Below are 27,570 nucleotides of genomic sequence, written 5' to 3'. Positions count from 1 at the left end.
TGAACCTTCAGTTTCAGAAAGAAAAATTATTATATGGCTGTGGGTCTGTCTACCATGGAATTTCCTGGTGGCTCAGACAGCAAGGAATATGCCTCCAATGTGGGAGACACAGGTTTGATACTGGAGGAGGAAATGGCAACCCACTCCAGTATTTTTGCCTGGAGAATCCCATAGACAGAGGAGTCTGGTAGTCTATGGTCCATGGGGTTGCAAAAGAGTTGGACATGACTGAGCAACTAACACTGTCACTATTTTCCAGAATGGTGGGAGATTTTCTGTAGTTTTCCCTGAGCCGATGTCCGCTTGTTCTCTTTCATTCGGTAAGTTCTATAACCTGGGCTGGAACATCAGGAATTCCATCCACTACTCCCTGCTAGAAGATGGCTGGTCAGCAATCTGACTAATGACACAGAGGGACAGTGGCAACTTTGCTTGTCTAAATTCAAGCCTCTGGCTTCCTGCGCCATGTCATCAGACACTGAGGCTGTGTCTGAACGATTCACTCAATACAAACTCAAGCAGAAGATGGAATTACAGACATAAAGAGCTGCTACGGAGGGCCCCCTGGTGGCTCAGATGGTAAAGACTCCCCCTGCAATGCAGGAGACACAGGTTTGATCCCTGGGTGGGAAAGATCCCCTGGAGAGGGAAATGAAAGTTCACTGTAGTATTCTTGCCTGGTTAATTCCATGGACAGAGGAGTCAGACATGACTGAATGATTAACACTTGTACTAAGGAGGGAAAACTAGTTTTTGCTTTCAATAAACCAGAATCTCTTAAATTAAAGTCATATGGGAGGCTCCTGAATCCCAGTTTCTTGTATTTCGTCTGGTGGTTCTGACTGTTCACCAGCTGGGTGGGTCCTGGGTTCCTGATGCCTTAGATGGTGTGCACATTCTAATTGTAACTGTAATACTGTCAGCCTGTTGGTTCCCTCGTAATATATAATCAGCCACGCATTTATCTAAAACTATGATCATTTTGCTTAGAGTAGACTGTTTTGAGGACAGAGATGGTGTCTCATTCATACTGGTTTGTCTCTATATTCAACCCAAGTTTCCATTGTAGTGCCTTGAATTTACTGGCATTCAGTAACTGTTATTACTGGAGTTTCCTGTCCTATTTTTTGAAAACGAAACATTTCAGTAGTGCAAAGTGGAGCAAATCTAGGAATCTCCTACCTGGACCAAGCTCACGAGCATGTCTCTGAAGTGTCCTGAGGTCTCTGAGTAGATGTCCTCCTGCAGGTCACGGCTGTATTCTGGGGGAGAGCACACCCATGTGGAAGGGTTAGTTACGATGGAACCGCGCCTCCCTGTGTTCGCAGAGGTCAGTGCTTCTCCCATAGGGTGACATTTCTTGGTCTTCTACCACCTTCTACTCACGTGAGGCCCATGAACAGTCCCCCCAACAAAACTGATCCCAACGATAACACAGGCCCAAGTCTACTTTCTTATAAAAATACTATCTCTATTCCAAACTTGAAAACCAACACTGAGAATCATTTCACATTCTGTAACCCTTAAAACCCTCTGTCTTCTCTTTCCTTAGCCCACGGCCTGGTCCAGCGGTCCCCCAAGTCTTTGTCCTGTCTTAATATTTTCAGTGAAGGATCTTAATTCTCTCCCCCGGGAAAGTCTTATTTTTGTTTGAGTGTGATGGAGCTGATTTTCTGGAACATTTTGTTCACACCCAATGTCACAATGATGCAATGGAATGTAAGGTCTTAAAGCTTTTTTGAATATGAAAGTCGTTAACCTTTTCGCTTCTAAAATGGATAAAAATCAGATTCTGAGGTGGATTCAGTGATTATGAGGTTTATGAAAAGTGAAGTTGTTGCCTATATTTGTAGAATTTACTGAGTGATAATTACATTTTGCTTTGTTCTGTCTTCATAACTGTCCCTCTTGGGTGAGAGACAAGGTCTCCCTGAGCCACTGTCCTGAGTGCTCGCTGTCCTAAACTAAAGCCCACCTTGCAGAAACTCATCGTTATTTTCCTGGAAACTTTGCTTCACTCAATTATCTTGGGATTGCTTTGTTTTTAGTGCCCTAATCACCAACTCTACTTAGACAATTCATGAGTCTTGCGTAAGCCATATCTCACATGTGACTGTCTTAGATAATTCTTTAAAATATATAAACTGGAATATTTTGCCTGTTATTTGAAAAATATAAGTTTATAACATAAAACATATGTACAAATGTATATTTCCTTACGCAAATAGTAGGCTTCTCGCATCTGGAAAATTTCTCCATTTGTTCTTGAAGCTAATATGTCAATGAGGCAGCTCTCATCAGTGCCTGCTCCCTGCAAGGACAGAGCAAGAGACAGCTGAGGCGCCTGCAAGGGGAGCAGCCCCGCAGTGAACGCAGGCGGCCCTGGTGCTGCGAGAGGAGCGGAGGGTGGGCGTGTGCGTGGGGTAGAGGAGGGCCTGCTTCCGTCTGGCTTCGGGACCTACTAGGTGCGTGGCTTTCAAGAAGATAGTATCATCTGAAATGAGTTCCCTCATAAAATAAAACAGCATGGGCACCTCTAAATCATGTGGGAAAAGACGTTTAAACGGCACTCATGACACTCATTTTCTTTGCTGCTAGAATGTCAATTCTTGGGCAAACTGGTACTTGATTCTGGGTCCCTAATTCCCCAAGAATGGTGCAGAGACCTCACCCCATCTCTTCCCAGGTGTGGAGTTTTGTACCATTTGCCTGAATATTTGGACTGAGTACTCTCTGCAGCCTCTTCCAGTCATAGGATATTCCTCCCTGATGGTGATTTGAAAGGCAACACACCTTTTTCTGAGAGCTTCAGAAATCCAAACCATTTTATGAGACACTGAAAAAATATAACAGTTTCATCTAAACATTGACATAGGACTTTCTCCTTAGGTTTTCAGTTACATCATTTTGCAGGAGGCATGGACTGACATATGCAATACTTAAAAAGACATTAGTTGAAATTCATATTTTATATAAGGCCTGTGATGACCTACTGGTCTTCCCTGGTGGCTTAGCGGTAAAGAAACCATGTGCCAAGTAAGAGACACTGGTTTGATCCCTGGGTTGGGAGGATCCCTTGGAGAAGGAAATAGCAGTCCATTACAGTATTCTTGCCTGGGAAATCACATGGACAGAGGAGCCCGGAGTGCTACAGTCCACGGGGTCACAAAGAACCGGACATGAGTTAGTGACTGAAACAAACGACAGTGCTGGTTTGTGCATACGATAGCCGTGACCCAGGTCCCCTAATTTCTCCCTTTCCCTTTTCGCGTTGTCCCCAGATGGGGGTAATCAGGTCCTTGGCAGGCATCCCCATGGAGTGATTGCACCCTCTCTGCAGGTGTCTCATTCAGCATTTGGAAAGATCTGGAAAGATGTGAAAAGTCGTCTGTTCCCCTTCCGTAGCCAACAAACCTCTGACAAATCTGTAGTCAGTTTCTTTCATGACCAGCCTGTAAGAAAGAATTGTTCTGATCCTTTAGAAGTAAGAGTTTGTTACATTCGAGCAGTAGTTTTGGTAAAGGACTAATTTAGCATCACAAAAATATAGATGTCATCTATGTTTTTCTCTGCCTCAACATTACCGACTCATTACTTTATGAACCCAATTTATACAATAGTTTAAAGAGATTCACAAGAATGCTAACATTTCCATGTAACATAGGAAGACAAACCAGCTGATGCTGCTGTTTAGTCACTAAATTGTGTCCTACTTTTTGTGACCCCATGGACTGTAGCCTGCCAGGCTCTGCCCATGGGATTCTCCAGGCAAGAATACTGGAGTGGATTGCCATGCCCTCCTCGAGTTCTTCCTGATCCAGAAATCGAACATGTGCCTGCTTCATTGGCAGGTGAATTCTTTACCACTGAGCCATCAGGGAAGCTGAAAGCCATACTCGGGAAGAGAAAAATGCAGACAGCCCCCAAAGAACCTCATTTCCTCATTCCTCTTGGCAGCTCTGCACAGGGCCGGGTCATGGGTCTGAGTTTGTTCAAAAGAAGAGTCAAGTGATCCTGCTGCTGGGCTATGGAGGCCTCCTCCTTTCATGATGACCCCCTCTCCCCAGGCATTTCTCTTGTGTCTTCCTTGCTGACATGCCTCCTCCTCTCCCTGACCGCACGTGGCAGTATCACAGGGTGGCCCGCTCTACCTTCATGGCGTGCCACAGCTCGTGGGCATCGTACGAGGGTGGGGGGTACATGAGGCCGACCATGACGTCCTTGAAGTGATTGGAAAGCTTCTCCTTCAAGTCCCCGACCAGGTCCTGTGCAGGGAAAGCAAATACTTGCATTACACCACTTACCAAGTTCGTGGGGAAAACGGGATAATTGCAGACCGTCTTCTAGCAGGATCCCCTTCTCCTTGCCCCTTCCCATAACAGCTAGTTTGGTTTGGGTTCACATGTGTGTAGGTGGGTTATACGAGATGATGGACTTGAGGGTTTCAAAATGAGTGATGTCACCGAGGAAACCAGAATCGAAAGAGACACGTGTACCCCAATGTTCACTGCAGCACTGTTTATAACATCCAGGACATGGAAACAACCTAGATGTCCATCAGCAGACGAATGGATAAGAAAGCTGTGGTGCATATACACAATGGAATATTACTCAGCCATTAAAAAGAATACATTTGAATCAGTTCTAATGAGATGGATGAAACTGGAGCCTATTATACAGAGTGAAGTAAGCCAGAAAGAAAAAGACCAATACAGTATACTAATGCATATATGTGGAATTTAGAAAGATGGTAATGATAACCCTGTATGCGAGACAGCAAAAGAGACACAGATGTATAGAACAGTCTTTTGGACTCTGTGGGAGAGGAAGAGGGTGGGATGATTTGGGAGAATGGCATTGAAACATGTATAATATCATATATGAAATAAATCACCAGTCCAGGTTCGATGCAGGATACAGGATGCTTGGGGCTGGTGCACTGGGATGACCCAGAAGGATGGTACAGGAAGGGAGGTGGGAGGGGGGTACAGGGTGGGGAACACGTGTATACTCGTGGTGGATTCATGTTGATGTATGGCAAAACCAATACAATATTGTAAAGTAATTAGCCTCCAATTAAAATAAATAAATTTATATTTTTAAAAAAGAAAAAAAAGAAAATGAGTGTGAGGTCATATCTTCATACCAGACATCATCTGTATGGATATTCTAGTTACACAAACACAGAACCGTGATACTTCTTTAATCCCAACAGAACCCCTCTTCTGAGCTCATAAATAAAAGTTAAAATCTGAAAAGTTTAAAATAAATAAAAGTTGAAACTGAAAGCATTTCAGTAGGGAGTGTAATAGTTTTGTGTGGAATTAATGAAATATTCGTCCTTAAAGAAAATATGCATTTTGTTTTATCATTGTAGCAGTGTCTTTCAGTAAAGAGTTTCTGGTTATACTGTTGCCAAAAAGCTTGTGTAAATGAGTTAAGTAAGCAGTCTGGGAACTTTCTTCAAATAGTCACCTGAAAAAGAAAAACAAGCATGCTAGGTTTTTGTCCTTGAAATACAGCTCTAAAGGCATGAAACTGATGGTTTTAATTTAGTTTTCATTTTACTCATATAGAGTAGATGTTTAAAAATATAAAATATGTCCAATTTATGTATTCTAGGGTTACAAAGATATCTGAAAGATTTGTTAAATGTACCATTTCTTGTTAAAATGTACAGTATATATTCAGTTATATGTTAAAATATGCAACAGTTTAGTTATGAGATGAATTATAAGATAATTAGATAATTCAATAAGGCACAATAAACTTTGTTACAGTAAAAAACAAAATAGTCATAATTTTCATTTTATTTGGTACAATCTGGCAGTATATTTCCTGTGTTTCTTTTTTAGCAAAGAAAAGCATCACCCACAAGGTGGTGATTGGTGACACAGAGAATCTATTGAATTTTTGCTCAGGTCAAGGCAGTCTGTTGAAGTCTGGAGCTGTGGCTGGTCTTGGAGTATATATAAGCCTTATAAGATCGCCAGTATTCCAGTCAATTCCTTGTCTTTTGGCGTCAACTGTTGCTAATTTCTGTAACAGTCCTGTGTGCTGTCAGGAGGCAGGCAAAAGCAATGCTAAAGCCGTCGTGAGCACACGAGCTTGTGAAGACTTTGCTCTCCTGCCCACATGAGCTCAGCACATCGTTTTGAAGGAAAGGCAGCAGTGGACTCAGTGGGTTTTTATTTCTGCTTTTTCTCAGACAAGACGGTAGGAGCTGGAGAAAAACAACACAGAGTCTCTGTTTTCAAGAGGATCCACATCCGCAAACATCCCAGACATAACGTAAATGGAAATGTGAGCTGATGCTTTGGAAGGCTCTGATCATCATTTTTCACATCAAAAGATCCTAAACACTAGTTCAAGAGGGTTCTAAAAATTCAGATAAGAGGTCAGAATGGCCTTACAGGTTTAGGGACACGATACAGACGAGAAGTTGCTTTGGGATGGGCATTCAGAAGTCGCTTCTGATAGTTAACTTTATTCACTTTTGCTGGGCCATTAACATTGTTCTAGATGTTTCTGTGAAGGTGTTTTTAGATGAGTAACATTGAAATCAGTGGACTTCAAGTCAAGTGGATTGCCCTCCACTATGTGGGCGCGACCCCTTCAGTCTGCTGAAGACGTTCCCTCAAGAGTTCTGCCAGCAGCCGGTCCTTGACCTCAGGCTCCTACCCTCTCTGAGCCTCCAGTTGGCCCGGGGCTCGGCTGGCCTGCCCTGTGGATTTTGGCCTGTCCGCCTCCACAGTCATGTAGCTAATCCCTCACTTCTCCCTGCCTCTAGGTGCCTGTGGGCATCCTTCCAATAGCGAGGACCTTGCACCGTCAGAACAGCATGAGGGTGACACGCTTTCTTCAGCATGGCTCATGACTTGTCTCTCGGTGAGTTTACTCTCCCACTACAGCAAAATCAACTGCGAACTAATAATAAAGATGTATCTGGAGAATCCCAGATACTTTATTTAATGAACCTGAAAATGTAACAGGTCAAAATTTGTGACATGCAGCTGAGACAGTGATTGAACATACATTTTAGCTTTAAATATTTATATTTGAAAAGAAACAGGCAGTCAATGACCTAATCTTCCACCTCAAGAAAACTAGAAAGAAAAGAATACATTTAATCCAGTATAACAAGGGAGGAAATGACAGGATGGAATGCAGACTGTGATGGATTAATGTAACTGTATTACACATGTATGAAATATATATTCATATATTTTAAATTTTAAAAAAGGGAGGAAATGAGAATAAGATCATAATTCAATGAAACAGAAAATTAATAGATGCTAAAACTGTCAATGAAATCAAAACCTAATTTTCTGAATGTTAATAAAATTCTAATTAGACTGACAAGAAAAAAGAAAATGCAAAAATGTTGGCAATGTAAGAGTAACATACTCAAATACTACAGATATTAATGGGAAAAAGAGAATATTATGAACACATTTATACCACTATATATATTTCTAGTTGAAATATAATTTATTTACAATGTTGTGTTAGTTTCAGGTGATTAAGCTATATATATATGTTTATATGTTCTTTTTTCATAATCTTTTAGCTTATTACAAAATGTTGACTAAATTTCCCTGTGCTATACAGTAGGTCCTTGTTGTTCATCTATTTTACATATAGTGATGTGTATGTGTTAATCCCATCCTGCTAATTTATCCCTCCCCCACATTTACTCTTGGCAACCCCAAGTCTGTTCTCTGCGCGTGTGAGTCTGTTTCTGGTTTGTAGATAAGTTCATTTGTGTCATCGTTCAGAGTCTACACATAAGTGATGTCATACAGTGTCTGTCCTCTCTCTCTGACTTGTTTCACTAAGTACAATGCTCTCTGGGTCTCTATGTTGCTGCCAGTGGCATTATTTCATTGTTGTTTATGGCTGAGCAATATTCCATATACATACCACATACACATTCCCCATCGTCTTTACCCATTGCTCTGTCCATGGATGTCTAGGGTGCTCCCATGTCCTGGCTATTGTGAACAGTGCTGCTGTGAACACTGGGGTGCATGTGTCTTTTTGCCATCATCATAAAGCCTACAATAATACCTGCTGGAGAGGCTGCACTCAGCACCTATAGGTCATTCCTGTCACCTGGCTGCTGCGTCCCTAGAGACCGCCTGTGGAGGTGTCACGACAGGCGAGCAGAGCCAGGCTCAGTTTGCTGGGGGAGGGTGGGCAAGATAGCCCTTCTGCACTCCTGCTGGGAATAGGAATTGGTGCAGCCTCTATGGAGAACAGCATGGAAGCTCCTCAGAAAACTAAACATACAACTACCATATGATCTTGAAATCCAAGTCCTAGGCATATATCTGGATAAAAACATAAAGATACACCACTATATTTTAAAATTTAGTTGAAAAGTATAAATTTGTTGACAGCCACAAATTACCAAAATAGTCAAGAAGAATTTCAAACTCAATCTAAATTTCCTTATATAAACAAAAACAAACAACAACAAAAAACCCAAAACTGGATTCACAAGTAATCCACCCTCTTTAATCTCTAGACCCAAGTGGAGTCACTTCATAAAATCTATAACACATTTTAATGTAGAAATAAAATCACTTCTACACAATATTTTGTAGAAAGCAGAGGGTGAAAGAAGACTTCTCAATTTATGCAACTAATATTGTCCTAATACCCCAGTAAAAAAAAAAAATTAAATTCAGTGCCGTGCCTCAAAGGTTCAAAGGGGGCCAGATGGAAACGGTAGAATCAGCAACTCTTTGCGAGCCTTCCTCTGGCCCTCAGGGAAGTTGATTGTTTCTCTGCCACGGCAGCTCCACCCTTGAGTTTATTACACTAGATGAATGACCATATTACATGAATTTATGGCCCCCCAAGTCTGTCTCAGGCTTCCCAGCTGGCTCAGCGGTACAGAATCTTTCTAGCAATGCAGGAGAGGTGGGGTTGATCCCTGGGTCGAGAAAATGCCCCCGGAGAAGGAAAGACCCACTCCAGTCTTCTTGCCTGGGAAAGCCCATGGACAGAGGCGCCTGGCGGGCTACAGTCCACGGGGTAAAAAGAATCGGACACGACTGAGCGACTAAACAACAAGAAATGGCTTTATCACAAATGTCCCCAAATCTGGCCGAGTGCTGAGTGGTCAGATGTGCAGAGTTTATGGTGTACACCCTGTATAAACGAACCTGTAACAAGTTGGAGAATGAAGGAATGAACGTGGGAGGAGAAAGCCCTCAATTTACTGATTAAACGTAAAACATACAGGCAATGGCTTGGGCATGGAAAAATCTTTCACTTGATCTTCAGTCATTTCTGGGGCCCCTATCCTTCCGAAAATTCTTAACAGCATCTTCCCCTTACTTTCCCTGTGATCGCAGTGGGCTCTAACCTGAACACCTGCGCGGGTTCCACAGCCCGGTGAGGCTCGGCGCGGCCGCTAGATGGCGCGGAGGAGCTGTGCGCCGGAGCGCGTGTGTACACATGTGCGTGTGTGCGCATGGCTGTAGCACACGGATTTGATAAGGGACCTCGAGGAAGCCGGAGCACTTCGGTGAAAAAGGCTGCGGGTGGCGCCCGGGCGGGAGGTGGCCTAGGTTCAGTCCGGGCGGAGCATCAGCTGCGCTGTGGGTGGCTCGCCTGGCTGCCCGGGCCGGTCTGCATAGCGAGGACAGCTCCCACCTCAGCATGGACCTTACTAGACAGTGTTTGCTCAGGTGAAGTCCTTAACATGTTTTCTGGCTGGTATGAGGCACTCAAAAGGTCTTCCCCCCCCCCCCAAATATTAGGTAATTTGCTGTAGGTTTAAAATGGCGGGTACTAGCTGTGTTCTCTCTCCCCCCTTTTTTCTTTCTCTCCACCCCGGAGAAGGCAATGGCACCCCACTCCAGTACTCTTGCCTGGAGAATCCCATGGACGCAGGAGCCTGGGAGGCTCCAGTCCGTGGGGTCGCTAAGAGTCGGACACGACTGAGCGACTTCACTTTCACTTTTCACTTTCATGCATTGGAGAAGGAAATGGCAACCCACTCCAGTGTTCTTGCCTGGAGAATCCCAGGGACTGGGGAGCCTGGTGGGCTGCCGTCTGTGGGATCGCACAGTCGGACACGACTGAAGCGACTTAGCAGCAGCAGCAGCAGCCACCTCATTAGTTGTCTGTTCCTTTGTATTTCTCACAGCCTTTACAGTATCCAGTTGTCAGTGACCTCATGGCCTCTAACTTACGAATGCATCCCCAAACTGACGATTCTATGCCCAGTTACCCCTGCAGCCTCGGCCTCTAGTGGTCATCGCTCCTGCTGTCAGTGCCCAGGCCTCCACAAGCGCCCCCTGGTGCCCTCCCGTTTGCCCTGCCAGCACACCTGACAGGTGACCCTGGAACGTGCACATCAGCTAGTCACTTCTCTGCAGAAAGGCCCTTACCCACGCCAAACTCCAGGACGAATTACAACTCCTTTTGTGCGGCTCAGCTCAGAATATAGCAAACGTGCAGGTGTTTTATGTGACGGTCTCCAGGGCGCTCAGTGGGCCTGTGGTGGTCACATCCCTGCCCTCACCTCCGCTGCTGCTATCCCTGCTCCCCACCGGCTCCACCCAGCCGGCTTCCTGCAGCTCCTGGGTCTTCAGGCCCCCTCAGCGCCCCGGCTTCCCATTCCTGTCACCCGTGTGTTCCTTTGCTGTCTGTGCCATCGGCCTCCTTCATAGAGCCTGCTGTCCCCGTTTACAATATGCCCTGTTTATCACCAGGCTTCGTCTTTTCTCCAGAGCACTAGTTCATTCTAACATGGTATGCGTGCATGTGTGTGTTGTTTCAGTCGTGTCTGACTCTTTGCGACCTATGGACTGTAGCCCGCCAGGCTCCTCTGTCCTTGGAATTTCCCAAGCAAGAATTCTGGAGGGGGTTGCCCTTTCCTTCCCCAGGGGATCTTCCTGACCCAGGGATCGAACCTGGATCTCTGAAGTCTCCTGCATTGGCACGTGTGTTCTTTGCCACTAGTACAACCTGGGAAGCTCGCTGTAGTGGTGGCTCGTTTTTCAGGACATCAGAAGACAGTGCTTTCATTAGGGAAAATAGGTATCGAGTCACATGTAGAAGCAGCCAAACTTCTCAAGCTCAGAGCGGAGCCTTCAACTGTGTCATCTAGTCAGCGTCTTAGATGCTCTCTGGAGGGGCAGACCCAGCTTTGCAGATGCAGTCTTCTCAGGGTGCCTCTCCCAGCCTGACTGCTGCTCTTTCCTGTTTGCCAAAGACTTGCCCCAAAGGCACTCCGTGGGCTTCATGCCTGGGCCTAAACTAAGCCGGTGGGAGGGCGCTGTTCAGGCGGATCTGTTGGCGCTGCAGGTGGGCCGCGCCACAGCGGCTCCGACAGTGCCACTTAAGCTAAAAGTGACGTGGCGGTTCGCTTTCTTTCTCCCTTTCTCCTTTACCTAAATGTGTGCACTCAGGGCAAGAGAAAGGAGGATGGCCCGCACTCTGCTTGTTGGAATATGTTTTTAACTTCTATCGCTTTTCCTGCTGTTGTGAAAAGATACTTGCTATTGAAGCCATGTTGCAGACCTGTATGAAGTGTGACTGAGAAGTTGTCTTCATTCTGCCGACCCCAGTAGTCATCCTGTAAACACTCGGGAAATTGTATACTACATTATAAAAACGCTTGTGCAAGCTGCTTTGTCACTGTGCACTGGTAAGTAAATTTTTAAAAAACGTATTTACTTATATTGACATATAGTTGACTTACAATGTTGTATTAGTTTCAAGTATACAGCAGAGTGATTCGTTATAGGTCGCTACAAGATATTAAGTAGAGTTCTCTGTGCTATACAGTAAACCGTTGTTGTTTATCTGTTTTATTTACAGTGGTGTCTATCTGTTAATCCCCAACTCCTAATTTATCCCCCCCAACACCTTTCCCCTTTGATACCATATGTTTGTTTTCTATGTCTGTGAGTCTGTTTCTGTATTCTTTGGAGATTCATCTGTATTATTTTAAGGATTCTACGTTTAAGTTTATGTTTCAGTTATGTTAAGGATTCTATGTTTAAGTATATTCTATGTTTAAGATATTATATGGTATTTATCTTTCTCTGTTACTTCATTTGGTATGATAATATCTCTAAGTCCATCCATGTTGCTCCAAATGGCATTATTTCATTTTTTATGGCTGAGCAATATTCCGTTGTACGTATATACATATCACACCTTCTTTATCCATCCTTCTGTCATTGGACATTTAGGTTGTCTTATATATAAAAGTCATGTCTTGGCTACTATATGCTGCTATGGACACTGGGATGCATGTATCTTTTGAAATTAGAATTTCTCTAGATATATGCCCAGGAGTGGGGTTACTGGATCATAGGCTAACTGTTTTTAAGGAATCTCCATACTGCTCTGCACAGTGGCTGCATCAGTTTGTATCCTGGAGTATCACTTCAGGTGACCTTGCTGCCTCTAGGAACCACTGTCAGATTGCCCAGCCCTTCAGCTGGGGCAGTCCCTCCCAGCCCAGGGGCATGTTGGGTCCCAGCTTCCACTGCCCTGGGGAGAACTGCTTTGGGTAAGGGCCTGGAGTGCCGCGTTCCTCACACTGACCAGTGTGTCGGCGGTGTTCCAAGGCTTCTCTGTGTGTCTCGAGACTAGTATCAGCAGCTCGTCTCTAATGTAAAGTATCAAATAGTAAGAAGTATTTATGGAATGTGCCCAGAACTGTACCTTATTCAGCAGCTAAGAGAGTAATTTCCTCTCATCTTTGTTATTCATGTTAATACAAATCAATGGTTGACATACAGGAAATCTATCAGCTCCCCCACAGGAAGGGGAAACTAGCCTTGTCCAGGTGGAAGAAGTCATTCTGAACGTGAGCAGTGGGGGCGGTCAGGAAGCCATCCCCAAGGTCTGGCAGGGTGACTGGGGGGCAGCCAGAGGAAGAAATGAAGGAAAAGGGACATTGAGGCAGTTTGTCAGTGATTTTTTTAACTGTTAAGTGTGCCCTAATGTGATTTTTTTTCCCCTCCTGTTTATTTACAGGCAGAGTGGACTTCAGTGAATGCAGTTCCTGTTCTATATCAGACCCTGGCTGGACCCGATCCCTGACTCCAGGAGATGAGGGCTGAGGGGTGGGAGGGAAGGTCAGTCCGCACACCTGGCGGGGAGGGAGAGGTGGGGAGCCAGGCCTGTGCGCCAGCAGGAGAGGATGTGGTGTGGCAGTCTTGGGGGGTGTCTGGGGCTGCCTGAGTGTGCAGGTCCTGGGGGAGTGCACGGCGCCCTGGCCGGGCAGTTTGCAGACCTGCAGGGCCTCCTCAGGAGGCCAACCCAGTGTGAGGATCAGAGTGCAGATGCTGGGCACTTGGTGAGAGGGGTGGGAGGACGGGTTGAATTCGGTGCACAGATGGGTATTTTGCGGGGGGAATCGACATTAATGCTCCTGTATTAAAGCGAGACAGTGGAGTTTCAGGCTTGGACTCCTCCTGCTTCAGTTTAGGGATACCCAGGGTAAGGTCTTGGGGCAGCAGCTTGAGGGGGGGACCATTTCCACATCCATTGGGCACCATGTGGGAATGCCCAAATCAGGACCATGTGAACCAGGGACCCACGGCAGTACAAGTGACTAGGTAACTGACCTGCTGGGGTCTCTCCGAGCCAAGGGGCCCCACCAGGCTCCTCTGAGGGTCCTCAAATTCCCTGGAGGCCTGGGGCCCTAGCACAGGGGGTCTGACCACTCTGAGACCTTGGGCATGTGGTAAGGCCTCTTCCCTGGAGGATCTGGTGTCTGAGAAGGTGCAGATGCTTCGTTTCTTAGTTTTTTCTTGGTCTGTTTTAGGGCCATTTTGTAGAGAGTGATAAAGTATTGCTTTTACCTAAGTTAACCTTATCTATGAAAAGCACAGATGTATGTAAACTTTTGGGATAAGAAGTTACTGAAAATGACCTCTCTTACAGCAGTATGCATATTACAGCAATATTGGGTGACTGATGCTGCAACTTGTATAGCTTTTATATTTTCTTTCAAAGGAAAACTACTCCGGGTATCATAGGAACATAAGAAAAGGAATAGTTTTACCTAGAAAAAACAAAACAAAACAAACAACTGATTTCCTACTATGGCTTAATTCAGCTAATTTCATGAGCAGTGGTGGCTTTTTAGATGTCATTCATTCTAAAGCAGAGAACACCTTTGTTTTGTGTACTGTCCTTGTTCAGAGCCTGAGGTTTGGAGATGGACTAATTCCTTAAGAACTAGTCTTACAAAGGAAGAGTTATGATGGTATTTCATCGATAATGGTCAGTTGACAAAAAGTAATTGTTATTCCAGGTCCTTTTGGACCGAAGAGTTTTCATTTTTATTCTGTGGTTTAACTGCACAAAAAAGGAGAGAAATCCTTAATGGCACCTGCTTCGAAACCAGTGCATGATTACGTAAAGTATTCTGGATGGTTCTATTGCCTGAAACTATTTTTGAGCACCGTTCTTTTCGAATGGTCTCTAACTGTAGATTTGGGAGGAAAAGCTAGTGGGGAAGCCACTTGGATAGAGATGCGGGTGAGGATCTCGGGAGAAATGGAGGAAAAGATCTTCTTTCTGGGCCTGGATCGTTAGTCCCTGTGTGCCTTCCCTGGAGCTGAACATGGGGTGTCCCCAGGCAGTGCCTAATTGGACCAGCTGGTGGTGTTGGGCTGTGAGAGGTTCTACGCTACGAAGTGAATGATTTCTCAGAAAGGGCTGGTGGGGTCGCACATCACGTACAGGCACTTCTGATGTGTCTCTTTCCCACATTCTGTGCCACGTGTTTGAGGCAGAGGAACTGTCTCTAATGTTCAGTGAAGTCAGACACCTTTGTGATCAGAGACTGGAGAGCATACCAGACCCTGTTTGGAGGTGTCTCAGAAGTTTGCATGGAAATGAGAGGGGTTGGGGGGACTCACCCGGCTGAAGGCACCCAGGTAAGCCTCGGCGATCAGCAGCCTCTGGGTGTTGCAGCGCTGGGTCAGGATGTCGATCAGCAGGTCCTTGTCACAGCCTGGAAGAGAGTTGTGTTGGCGAGTGAGTGAGTGCTGTGAGCGTCACGCTGCAGGTAGGGAGGGCCCACGGTGCAGCGGTCAGGCCAGTGGGCCAGCTCATCCCCTGGTGCTCCCAGTGGATGGAGAAGGCCCAGCTTGAGTGGAAGTTTCAGGGTACCCCTGCCGTGGCTGAGATGCCTTCTGTCTCCCCCTTTCCTGGTGCTACAGACTTTTCTTTTTTAAAAGATTCAATAAAAATAGAGGGGAGGAGACAATGTGGCCTTTCTCCCCTCCCCTCCTACCCCACCAGCAAAAGGCTTCCCTGCACTCCACACTGATCTGGTTTGAACAGACCCCATGTCCTTCTCACCACGTGTCTCTGAATGACTTACAACAGATGTGCATTGAGAGGAAAGTCACTGCTCTGGTCCTGCCGGCAGCAGGTGAGTCCACCAGGGCCCTTGGCTTCTTTGGAGAAAGAATTTCCCACAAAAATGGGGTGAAGCAGGCACAGAGTTTATTGGCAGCACAGTTCGTGCAAAGCGAACAAAGAAGCAGTTCATGTAGAGCAAGAGCAAAGGAGAGACACAGACCTAGAGAAGAGAGCAGCAAGGTCCCTCATGAGGAGTGTGCCAGAGACGTGATTTAAATCACTGATCTGGGGCCCTTCTTCAAGGGCTCTGTTCCGCTCTGGCCAGTTATCTCGCCTCTTTCCCCACATCTGACCTGTCCCAGGGCCCTCCCCATATATATGCTCATCTTTTAGCCAAGATGGATTCTAGCACAGAAGACTGTGGGAGGTTTGACAGCACTTATTATGATGTGAGAGCTGGACCATAAAGAAGGCTGAGTACTGAAGAATTGATGCTTTCAAACTGTGGTGCTGGAGAAGACTCTTAAGAGTCCCTTGGGGGGGGGGCGGGGAAGGAGTCCCTTGGACAGCATGGAGATCAAATTAGTCAATCTAAAGGAAATCAACCTTGAATATTCATTGGAAGAGCTGATGCTGGAGCTGAAGCTCCAATACTTTGGCTACCTGATGCAGAGTCAACTCATTGAAAAAGACCCTGATGCTGGGAAAGATTGAAGGCAGGAGGAGAAGGGGACGACAGAGGATGAAATGGTTGGGTGCATCACTGACTCAATGGACGTCAGTTTGAGCAAGCTCCAGGAGTTGGTGAAGGACAAGGTAGCCTGGTGTGCTGTAGTCCATGGGGTTGCAAAGAGTCTAACGTGACTGAGCGACTAAACAACAACATTATGGGATGGTGCCCCTCCCTTTCTGACCCCTGAGGAGCCTTCTTGCACACTTGTGCCTGGTGGGGTGGGGTCTGGTCTCCCTGACCTCAAGAGTGACAGATATGCTCATCCTCTCTCCTACTCCTGCAGAGCTCAGCTCCTGCCACTAACTCTGTCTTTGGAGTATCAGGGAAGACACAGCTCCAGTTTAACCCACCTGACAAACTTCAGCTGCTCTGCTCAGGGGCCCATCTGCCCCTTACTCAGCGCAGACCCTCCAGAGAAGGAAGAGCCTTGCGGGAGGGAGCTGTGAGAGGAAGGAATCAGGCCCCTGCTTGTAACAGAGGCTCTGCTCCTAGGCTCTGAGGCCCGCGCTTCCTCCTCCACCAACCCATCGACCTGGTAAAATGCCGGGATGTACAATCGCTGCAGGGAGGTTTAGCTATGATTGTGGTCGGCCTGCCAGTGCAGGAGACATGAAAGATGCAGGTTCGATCCCCGGGTTAGAAAGATCTCCTGGAGAAGGAAATGGCAAGCCACTCCATTTTTCTTGCCTGGAGAATCCCATGGACAGAGGAGCCTGGCGGGCTGTAGTTCATGGGGTCGCAAAGGGTCGGACACGACTGGGCAGGTTAGCATGCACACACGCAGTCACAGTAGTGACCAGGAAGACCCCAGCCAGCCCTCAGCTTGACCAATATTTAGATGGACTTCTTCCTATCATCAGCCTTTGATCTTTGCTTTTCTTTTTTCTGAGAGCGCTTACTTTGGAAAACTTGTGGTTGTAAATTCTTTCTTAGATGTAAATCTTCTCCCACCCACTTGCTAGAAGGCTAGAAATGCCTTCCTCAGGGCTTAGGACCCACCCTTTTGAGCTGTAGTCGCAAGTATGACAGTTGCTGTCCCCGGGCTCTGTAGCAGGCAGCACCCTCAGCACCACTGGACAGACTTAGCTGTCCTCATTGCATGACCGGGCCCCCATCCTGCGTCCTCTGAACCACTCCCTAGCTCAGCCCAGGGCTCAGACATCGCAGGCCTTTGTCCCAGAGGAGCTGGGGCCGGTCTCTGCTTTGGTAAGGGCATCCTGGCCTGTTGAGTTGCGTGCGGTATAATTTTTCTCTGACAAATTATGGAGATGAGTAGAAAAGCGAGTTGAAGCGCTGGGATGTTAAGCAGATCGTGTTTTGGGGATTTAATGCCATCCTGGAAATGCTGGGCTCATAGGGAGGTAGTGAGTCGGCTGTGGAAACGTGCAGTGAGCAAGGGTGAGGTTTGGGTAAAGGCGGACGGCGGGCCCCAGTGTGGGGCGGGCTGTCTGTTCATGTGAGAGAGAGGGTCTGGCAGTGGCAGAGTGGAGGTGGAGGGGCAGAGAATCTTCTCCAAAGACTGGAATTTCAGATTTGTGACAGAAAGGTAGCCTGCGGTGAAGTGGCAAGGAGCAGCAGGGTGCCCAGGCTCCCGGGTCACGTCCTGGACCCAAGGTACGTGAGATGGCTCCAGAGGAGTCTGTTGACCGCGTGATCCAAAATGAATGTAGCTTTAATAATAAGTAGAAGGTTTTTTGGTGTTAACCATCTGGGGATGTCCATGTGTAGAGTTGTCTCTAGTGTTGTTGGAAGAGGGCGTTTGCTGTGACCAGTGTGTCCTCTTGACAAAACTCTGTGAGTTTTACTCCTAGGCCAAACTTGCCTGTTACTCCAAGTGTCTCTTGTCTTCCTATTTTTGTATTCTAGTCCCCTATGATGAAAAGGACATCATTCTTATTTATTTTTTGGTGTTAGTTCTAGAAGGTCTTGTAGGTCTTCATAGCCTTCAGTCTCTTTGGCATTAGTGTTTGGGGCATAGACTTGCATTACTGTGATATGGAATTGTTTACCTTGGAAATGAACAGAGATCATTCTGTAGTTTTTGAGACTGCACCCAAGTACTCCATTTTGGACTCATTTGATGACCGTGAGGGCTACTCCATTTCTTCTAAGGAATTCTTGTCCACAGTAGTAAAACTATCGTTATCTGAATTAAATTCACGCATTCCAATCTGTTTTAGTTCATTAATTCCTAAAATATCAACGTTGGGCCTTATGAAGCATTACTATGAACAAAGCTAGTGGAGGTGATGGAATTCCAGCTGAGCTATTTCAAATCCTAAAAGATGATGCTGTCAAAGTGTTGCACTAATATGCCAGCGAATTTGGAAAACCCAGCAGTGGCCACAGAAGTGGAAAAGGTCAGTTTTCATTCCAATCCCAAAGAAAGGCAGTGCCAAAGAATGCTCAAACTACTGCACAATTGTACTTATTTCATGTACTAACAAGGTTATGCTCAAAACCCTTCAAGCTAGGCTTCACATAATGACCCTAGAACTCCCAGATGTTCCAGCTGGATTTAGAAAAGGCAGAGGAACTAGAGATCAAATTGCCAACATCCGTTGGATTGCAGAAAAGCAAGAGAATTCCAGAAAAACATCTACTTCTGCTTCATTAACTATGCTAAAGCCTTTGCCTGTGTGTATCACAACAAACTGTGGAAAATTCTTAAAGAGATGAGAATACAAGATCTCCTTACCTGCCTCCTGAGAAACCTGTATGCAGGTCAAGAAGCAACAGTTAGAACTGGGCATGAAACAACAGACTGGTGCCAAATTGGGAAAGGAGTACGTCAAGGCTGTATATTGTCACCCTGCTTATTTAACTTCTATGCAGAGTTCAGTTCAGTTCAGTTCAGTACTTGGTCCTGTCCAACTCTTTGTGACCCCATGGACTGCAGCATGCCAGGCTTCTCTGTCCATCACCAACTCCTGGATCTTGCTCAAATGCATGTCCGTCAAGTCGGTAATGTCATACAACCATCTCATCCTCTGTTGTCCCTTTCTCCACCTGCCTTCAATCTTTCCCAGCATCAGGGTCTTTGCCAATAAGTCAGTTCTTCGCATCTGGTGGCCAAAGTATTGGAGCTTCAGCTTCAGCATCAGTCCTTCCAATGAATATTCAGAATTGATTTCCTTTAGACAGAGTACATCATGCAAAATGCTAGGCTGGATGAAGCACAAGCTGAAATAGAGACTGCTGGGAGAAGTGTCATTAACCGCAGATATGCAGATGATACCACCCTTATGGTGGAAATGGAAGAGGAACTAAAGAGCCTCTTGATGAAGGTGAAAGAGGAGAGTGAAAAGGCTGGCTTAAAACTCAACATTCAAAAAACTAAGATCATGTCATCTGGTCCCATCACTTCATGGCAAATAGATGGGGAAACCGTGGAAACAGTGTCAGACTTTATTTTTCTGGGCTCCAAAATCACTGCAGATGGTGATTGCAGCCATGAAATTAAAAGACGCTTGCTCTTTTTATGACAAACCTAGACAGCATGTTAAAAAGCAGAGACATTAGTTTGCCAACAGAGGTCCATCTAGTCAAAGCTATGGTTTTTCCAGTAGTCACATATGGATGTGAGAGTTGGACTATAAAGAAGGCTGAGCGCTGAAGAATTGATGCTTTTGAATTGTGGTGTTGGAGAAGACTCTTGAGAGTCCCTTGGACTGCAAAGAGATCAATCCAGTCAATCCTAAAGGAAATCAATCCTGAATATTCATTGGAAGGACTGATGCTAAAGCGCTAATACTTTGGCCACCTGATGTGAAGAGCAGACTTATTGGAAAAGATCCTGATACTGGGAAAGATTGAGAGCAGGAGCAGAGAGGAACAACAGAGAATGAGATGGTTGGATGACATCACCGATTCGATGGATATGAGTTTGAGCAAGATCCAGGAGATGGTAATGGACAGTTAACTGGTGTGCTGTAGTCCATAGGGTGGCAAAGAGTCAGACACAACTAAGCAATTGAACAACAACAAATAAGATTTTTTCAGTTATATATGCATATTGATTTTGCTATCATCACACATAATTATTATAATGTGATTTTTGTTGTTTTCCTGTTGGGATATCCACAATACACCTCTCTGAATTACTCTCCATTTTTCAAAGTTCATAGCAATTCTGGCTCATTTATTCTTCTAGAAGTTTTTAAAATTATTTTCATATGGATCTCAAAAAATGTTACTCAAATATCAATTAAAATAACTGTAAGCTTAGGAACCAACTTAGAGAAGTCACTAACATATCTGTTGAATTATTTCTGTGTTTTTCTTTTCTAAAAGACTAAGTAAACATTTGTATAGTTTTTGCAAATTACAAGAAACTTTATTTGGTTAAAATTATTCATTCTATCAATATTTCTATCAATATTTCAAGTTATATTATTTTTATTTTGGTCTTAACAGAATAATTCCTTAATGAAATAGATGATATTGAACTTTATGTGGACCTTGTGTCCAGAAAAATTATTGAACTCTCATGCTGCTGCTGGTGCTGCTAAGTCACTGAGTCTGGTCCGACTCTGTGTGACCCTATGGACAGCAGCCCACAAGGCTCCTCTGTCATGAGATTCTCTAGGCAAGAATACTGGAGTGGGTGCCATTTCCTTCTCCTGAACTCTCATACTTCTAATAATTTTTTACTGGATTACCTTGGATTTTGAAATTTGCTGATAATGTCTGCTGCAGAAACAAAGAATTTTTACTTATTCTTTAGACAGTATGTCATTTTCTCTCTCTTGTCCTATTGCATTAGGGCCAGAAATTTCTAAATAATTCTTACCTGATGGTTTAACAGAAAAGCATAGTGTAATGATCCTTACCAATTTTATGGACTTGTATGATGTACGGTTGATTCTTGTTATTCATGATGTGTTTCTACAAAGTCAGCATGAACATGAATTAGTAAATGCTGAATGGTTGCTTCCGGGGAGACACAGGAAAACTCAGCCATGAGGTGTAAAGGGACACTTCCTCCACTTGTATAAATAGTGTCTACACACACCCTACAGCTCACACCGTATTATTGCTGAGTAAGGGCAGGGGCAGGTGGTGGTGGATCTAATTTAAGTAGCACCGAGGGTCCCACAGAGATTCGTTTTGTCTTGCGGACAGTTTTGCCGTGATTTAGGCATGTAGGTCAAAGATAGTTCCCGTTGTCCAGGATCTGACAGGGATGGTCTGGAAGTTACATGTGCTAACTGAGACAAAATAAACACAGGTGCTCTGTGCTCTAAGCATGCATGGGCTGGGGAAACAGCTGGTCACAGCTGGGGCTTGGCAAGTGCACTGTTAGAGACCGTTACCTGGGAGGCACTGCTTTTCCTTGGTGAACTGTTATACACTGTAAGACACATTTTATTAAAACAACTCCCTTTCATTTGCATCGGACCATATTTTTGCTTTCTGATTTTTCTAAGTATCAATAAAACACAGAGCCAAGTCAAAAATCGTCAAGTAGGATTACATCAAACTCAAAAGCTTCTGCAAAGGAAAAGACTACAGTTAACAGTACTGCATTGCATCGTTGAAAGCTGCTGAGAGAGTAATCAGTGAATGTTCTCAGCATAGTAACAAAAATGGGAATTATGTGATGAGAAGGATGTGTAAGCTAACCTTACTGGGTTAACCATTTAGCGACAGCCATGTCAAATCATCATGTGCACATACACCTTGAACTTACACTGTTGTATGTCAGTTATGTCTCAGCAAAGCTGGAAAGAACCCACAGTAGCCAAGGAGAACACTTGCAGTTGTCATTTTCGGTTGAACTTTGCCAGGAACATCAAGATGGCTTGACTTTCCAAGCATGTCGACCTGTGTCCTTGCTCCATCACCCTGAAGCATGCCTGCACTGTCACATGGAGAACCTCCTGGAATCCTTCAGCTAAAACACTGACAAGCAAAAAGCTGCAAGGGTCAAAGTGAATCTGAATTCTGACCCTAAAATTGCAATGACAAGAAAACTGAAACTGTTGTAAAGAAAAAACTTTTTTTTCAATGAGTAGATTGCTCTGATCTATAGTTTTAAAGCAAAATATTCTCCAGAAGGAAGAGTTCATCCATAATTTTCTGTTACCCTGCCTTTAGATTTTTCTAGTGATGATTGATATTTTAAAAGGCATGGAAGCAGTGCAGATCCTTAAAGTGGACTTCAGAGCATATTCAAGTTCTTTATTATTTTCCTCTGGGGTCCTGCTAGTGGACACACACACACACACACACACAGAGACACACAGACACACACATACACATAGTATCGCTCTCATAAAAGCAACCTTGTCTTCCAAGCTGACAGTTTGCTTTCTCCTGAAAGGCTTTGTATGTTTGGTGCAAACGTTCTGGTGTCAGTGTTTATCTCCCTACTCACCAGCTGTCTCCTTTAGCGCAGGTTGACGTCTCACAGCTCTGTGTTGAATCTTAAAGATTAAATCTCTTTTTAAAAAAGACTCAACAACTTCCCCCTTCTCTCTACATTTCTTTCCTAAACTCTTGCTCGTTCACTGGACATATACTTCTAAGGCGGGAGACCCAGCCTCCCCACCCTGGGAGCTCACAGACTGGTCTGCAGTTGACAGAGGCGGACAGGCTGGGTGAGGGGGTGGGGGCAGGGCTGTGGAGAGGTGTCTGGCCTGATGAGTTTGGAGGACAAGGAAGGGCTATAAAGAGGAAGGCTCACTTGAGGGGGTTCCTGAAAGACGAGAATTTGAATGCCGAGTGCATTGGAGAAGAAAACAGCCTTCCAGGTGGGGTAGGGGAACAGTGGGGTGGGGTAGGGGGTGCTGGGCCAGTTTGCAGGATGTAGAGGAGCTGCCCCCGGGAAACAGCAGAAAGAGGGCTGGTTTAGCCGAATATGGAGGTCGCAAAGGAAACAGACATAGTGAGAAAGGACGCTTATCCCAGATAAAGTTTTTGACTTAAGAATTTCATTGAGTAGTAGTGGTGAGACGCTTAAGAATTTGAGGCAAAGATATATTAATCAGATGTGCAATGGCGAGAAGCAATTCTGGTCATCTTTTCTATTTTTTTATTCTATTTCTTTGCCCAGCTTTTTGTTCGAAGCTGTGTTTGCCTTCTGTAGGGCTTCCCTGGGGGCTCAGATGGTAAAGAATTTGCCTGCAGTGCAGGAGAGCCGGGTTCAGTCCCTGAGTTGGGAAGATCCCCTGGAGAAGGAATGGCAACCCACTCCAGTATTCTTGCCTGGAGGATCCATGGACAGAGGAGTCTGGTGGGCTACCGTCCATGGGGTTGCAGAGTCAGACACGACTAAGAGAGCATGCACACACAGTCATAAAATAAGGTAAAACCACAGAAAAAATGACCCCAAAGGAGCTAGACATCCCCAGACTCACCGAATCCCTGGAGCGCGCCTCCCAGCAACTCAGCATCCAGCACGGGGTTGAAATTCGGAGCTGGGAAGATGGTACCCTGAACCTGATGGGGAGGGTCAAAGAGAGAGAGGAGTTGGGTAATTCTCACCAAAGACTTCAGCATGTTTTTCATATAAATAGAAACAAAAGTACATTCTATATGCTTGAATTACTCTAAGACACACACATGGGTATTTTAAACAGATGTGTTACTTGTATGTCAGTTGCGGCGACTTAGTTGTGTTCTTTTCAGTCCCATGTTCTCTCCCGTATTGGGATCTAGAAATTGAGCAACTAGAACTGATAGTATAAAAGTGTAAGAATCAAATAAATACATGTCTTCTTAGTAAACAGTAAGCATTTTCTTAGGAATTGGAGACTACTTAGAAACCGAAAAGAGAACTCTATTATGGGGCTTCATTCCATTTAAATGCTGCTGCTGCTGCTGCTGCTGCTGCTGCTGCTGCTGCTGCTGCTAAGTCGCTTCAGTCGTGTCCGACTCTGTGCGACCCTATAGACGGCAGCCCACCAGGCTCCCGCGTCCCTGGGATTCTCCAGGCAAGAACACTGGAGTGGGTTGCCATTTCCTTCTCCAATGCATGAAAGTGAAAAGGGAAAGTGAAGTCGCTCAGTCATGTCCGACTCTTAGCGACCTCATGGACTGCAGCCTACCAGCTCCTGCGTCCATGGGATTTTCCAGGCAAGAGCACTGGAGTGGGGTACCGTTGCCTTCTCTGCCATTTAAATGAGTTACGGATTAATCCTTTGTCTGTTGCTTCATTTGCAAATATTTTCTCCCATTCTGACCAATGTCTTTCCCTCTTGTTTATGATTTCCTTTGCTGTGCAAAAGCTTTTAAGTTTACCTAGGTCCCATTTGTTTATTTTTGCTTTTCTTTTCATTGCTCTAGGAGGTGGGTCAAAAAAGATCTTGCTGTGGTTTATGTCAGAGCATGTTTTTCTTAGGTTTTTCTCTAATAGTTTTATAGTGTCTATTCTTATATTTAGGTCTAAGCCAGAAAGAGAAAAATAAATATTGTATATTAACACATATATGTGGAATCTAGAAAAATGATACAGATGAACGTATTTGCGGAGCAGAAATAGAGACACAGATGTAGGGGATAGACTTGTGGGCGTGGGGGTGAGGGGAAGGGGGACAAGCTGAGAGTAGCATTGACATGTATAAATGGTTGTTTGTTGTTCCTCACTAAGTCGTGGCTGCCTCTTTGTGACCCCAGTGGACTGTAGCACGTCAGGCCTCCTTGTCCACCGTCTTCTGGAGTTTGCCCAAGTTCATGTCCTTTGAATCGGTGATGCCATCTAACCATCTCATTCTCTGCTGCTCTCTTCTCCTTTTGCTTTCAATCTTTGCCAGCATCAGAGTCTTTTCCGATGAGCTGGCTGTTCACATCAGGTGGCCAGAGGATTGGAGCTTCAGGTACCATGTGTAAAACAGATAGCCAGAGGGAAGCTGCTGTAGAGCACACGGAGCTCAGCTCAGTGATGACCTAGAGGGGAGGGATGGGGGGGCAAGGGAGGTCCCAGAGGGAGGGGGTATATGTACACACGTGGCTGCTTCACTTCACTGTACAGAAGAAACTAATGCTACTCTGCAAAGCAACTGTACCCCAATAAAAAATAAACAGTGAGTTAGAAGTGGCAGTTACCACCACAGCTTAAAAACAAAATTCAGGGGCCCTTAAGTCATATTATAGAAAATTGAAATATTGAATCTAGAATTGAAATTCACAAAAACCTAGACGATGCAGGTAGAGTGGAGGGTTTTTGGCAGAAACGTGCAGGTGCAGAGGAACACCTGAGCTTCTGCAGGCCCTCCTTTCACACTCTGTCGTGTGCCAACAGTAGAGTGACTCTGCGTCTCTTGCTTGAGCCTGAGCCAGCAGCGCTGGGCTGGGTAGGATCACACGCCGAGCAGGAACCGCCAGTTCAGGTGTGCTGAGAAGGGGAGCTCCCCCAGTTTGTTGTAAGTTTGCCCAGAAATGATGGGGAAAGAGCCTTCCCATGGTGACGGGTCTCTGGGTCCTTGAGCAGGCAGCTTCGCAGAGCAATTCTGCTGAACACACAACATTCTGGGGCCCCCGGTGAAAGAGCAGAAAATTAATTAATTGATGAGCCTGGTTTCTAGTCTTAAGAAACATGCATATACCACCGCCAAAAGATTAATGAAAAGATTTCGGGAGGAGTAAGAGCACTGTTCACCTGTGTTAAAACTAAGAATTAAATTCAATTTGTGTTCTACTTGACCGATATTATTAATAAGTTTTTATACTCAGAGGCACAAACGTGTCTGTGAAACATTCTTTCTAAATCCTATATGGACAGATGTGTGATTGAAAAATACGGACATAGTTTAGGACCTTAGGATGCCCACGCGTGTGTCTGCACGCCAATGTCCAGTTCACTTCTGATACAGTGAAAGTGAAAGTCGCTCAGTTGTGTCCGACTCTTTGCGACCCCGTGTACTATACAGTCCATGGGATTCTCCAGGCCAAAATACTGGAGTGGGTAGCCTTTCCCTTCTCCAGGGGATCTTCCCAACTCAGGGATTGAACCCAGGTCACCTGCATTGCAGGTGGATTCTTTACCAGCTGAACCACAAGGGAAGCCCAAGGATACTGGAGTGGGTAGCCTATCCCTTCTCCAGTGGGTCTTTACAACCTAGGAATTGAACTGGGGTCTCCTGCATTGCAGGCAGATTCTTTACCAGCTGAGCTATGAGGGATATCTCAAGCTTATTGGCGATGACCCAGAGCTTAGTTTTCTTGAGCCAACTCTCATTTCTATACACTGTTGCATAGGAGATGATATGAGTGTTATTTCCCTGTTCACTATCATCCCCGTGAGTGAGACTCTACTAAGAAAATAGACTTTGACTCTTCTTTCAGTCACTACAGTGAGTTCAGAAAGCAGACTAGAAGGTAAACTCCTAGACTGAATTCTCTTCACCTCAGCTGTTTTCTTTTGAATCTTATAATCCTAGAGCAATGTAAGATTTAAACTTTTGAAAGACAAGCCCTGCCTTTAAATGTGAAATTTATTCTCTGATCTTTGTCACTGTCTTTTACTAAGTCCCTTTCGTCTGCGTAGCTTTTTCTCAGTTTTTTTGTTGGGAAAACTAAAGGCTCGTTGAGGCATGTTCATTGTAGGAGTTAGAAGGCTGTTGCACAGGTCTTGGGTGATGGTACCATTCATTGCCAGGTGACCTCGGTCTTGCTGCAAGCTCTCAGACAAAGGACTGTCTTACTTATTTATTTTTTAATTCATGGGAGTATAATTGCTTTACAGTGTTTCGTTAGTTTTTGTTGTACAATGAAGTAAATCAGCTACATATATATGCATACAGCCTCTTGAACCTCCCTCCCAGCCCCCCCATCCCACCCCTCCCGGCCGTCACAAAGCACTGAGCTGAGCTCTCTGTGCTTTACAGACACTTCCCACTGGCCGTCTGCTTTACACATGGTAGTGTACATGTATCAGCCCCAGTCTCCCAGTTTGTCCCTGTCTTAAAAGTGTAAAAGAGGAAATGTATTTGGAAACAGTGAGACATATTGTTACATATGTGTAAGTAGCTTAGGCCATCTCATCTCTGAAGGTACAAATGTCCATCACAAAGCAGAGCATTTCATTCCTGGCTGGACTAGGGTCCTCCAGAATTCTGACTGGAGTGAGTGCTATAAAATGAAACTATTCATATATTTTGCAAAAGAAAAAAAAAGGCACACACACATACAGAGCTCTAAAAGTAACACATAAGGAAAGTTGCTGTTCAGTCGCCAAGTTGCGTCTGACTCTTTGTGATCCCATGGACTGCAGCAAGCCAGGCTTCCCTGTCCTCCACTATCTCCTGGATTTTGCTCAAACTCATGTCCGTTGAGTCAGTGATGCCATCCAACCATCTCAACCTTTGTTGCCCCCTTCTCCTCTTGAACTGTCTATAGTGATTTATTAGACAAAATTTGTATGTGAAATAAAAATCCGCAGTTTTTTCTTCATAGTTTTTTTTAAATCCTCACACAGACTAATACAACGTATTTTTACAATATAATGCAAAAATTCTTTCTTTCTGTTTACACTTCTCATC

General features: G+C 45.0%; 1 protein-coding gene across 1 annotated transcript in view; it reads right to left on the bottom strand.

Annotated features, from left to right (window-relative positions):
• Positions 1-27,570, bottom strand: part of ANXA10 (annexin A10) — an 87,928-nt gene that overhangs the window by 16,817 nt on the left and 43,541 nt on the right. Inside the window, exons 2-6 of the mRNA XM_005683503.2 lie at positions 23,449-23,530; positions 14,907-15,001; positions 4,152-4,265; positions 2,221-2,311; positions 1,183-1,262 (exon numbers count right to left, since the gene is read on the bottom strand). Of these exons, the coding sequence (XP_005683560.1) occupies positions 1,183-1,262; positions 2,221-2,311; positions 4,152-4,265; positions 14,907-15,001; positions 23,449-23,530 (462 nt within the window). The remainder of the gene's footprint in view (positions 1-1,182; positions 1,263-2,220; positions 2,312-4,151; positions 4,266-14,906; positions 15,002-23,448; positions 23,531-27,570) is intronic.

The sequence above is a fragment of the Capra hircus genome, chromosome 8 (assembly GCF_001704415.2).
Source record: "Capra hircus breed San Clemente chromosome 8, ASM170441v1, whole genome shotgun sequence".
Taxonomy (NCBI): Eukaryota; Metazoa; Chordata; class Mammalia; order Artiodactyla; family Bovidae; genus Capra; species Capra hircus.
The sequence above is the reverse complement of the archived record's forward strand: the minus strand, read 5'-3'. Positions and strand labels throughout refer to the sequence as shown.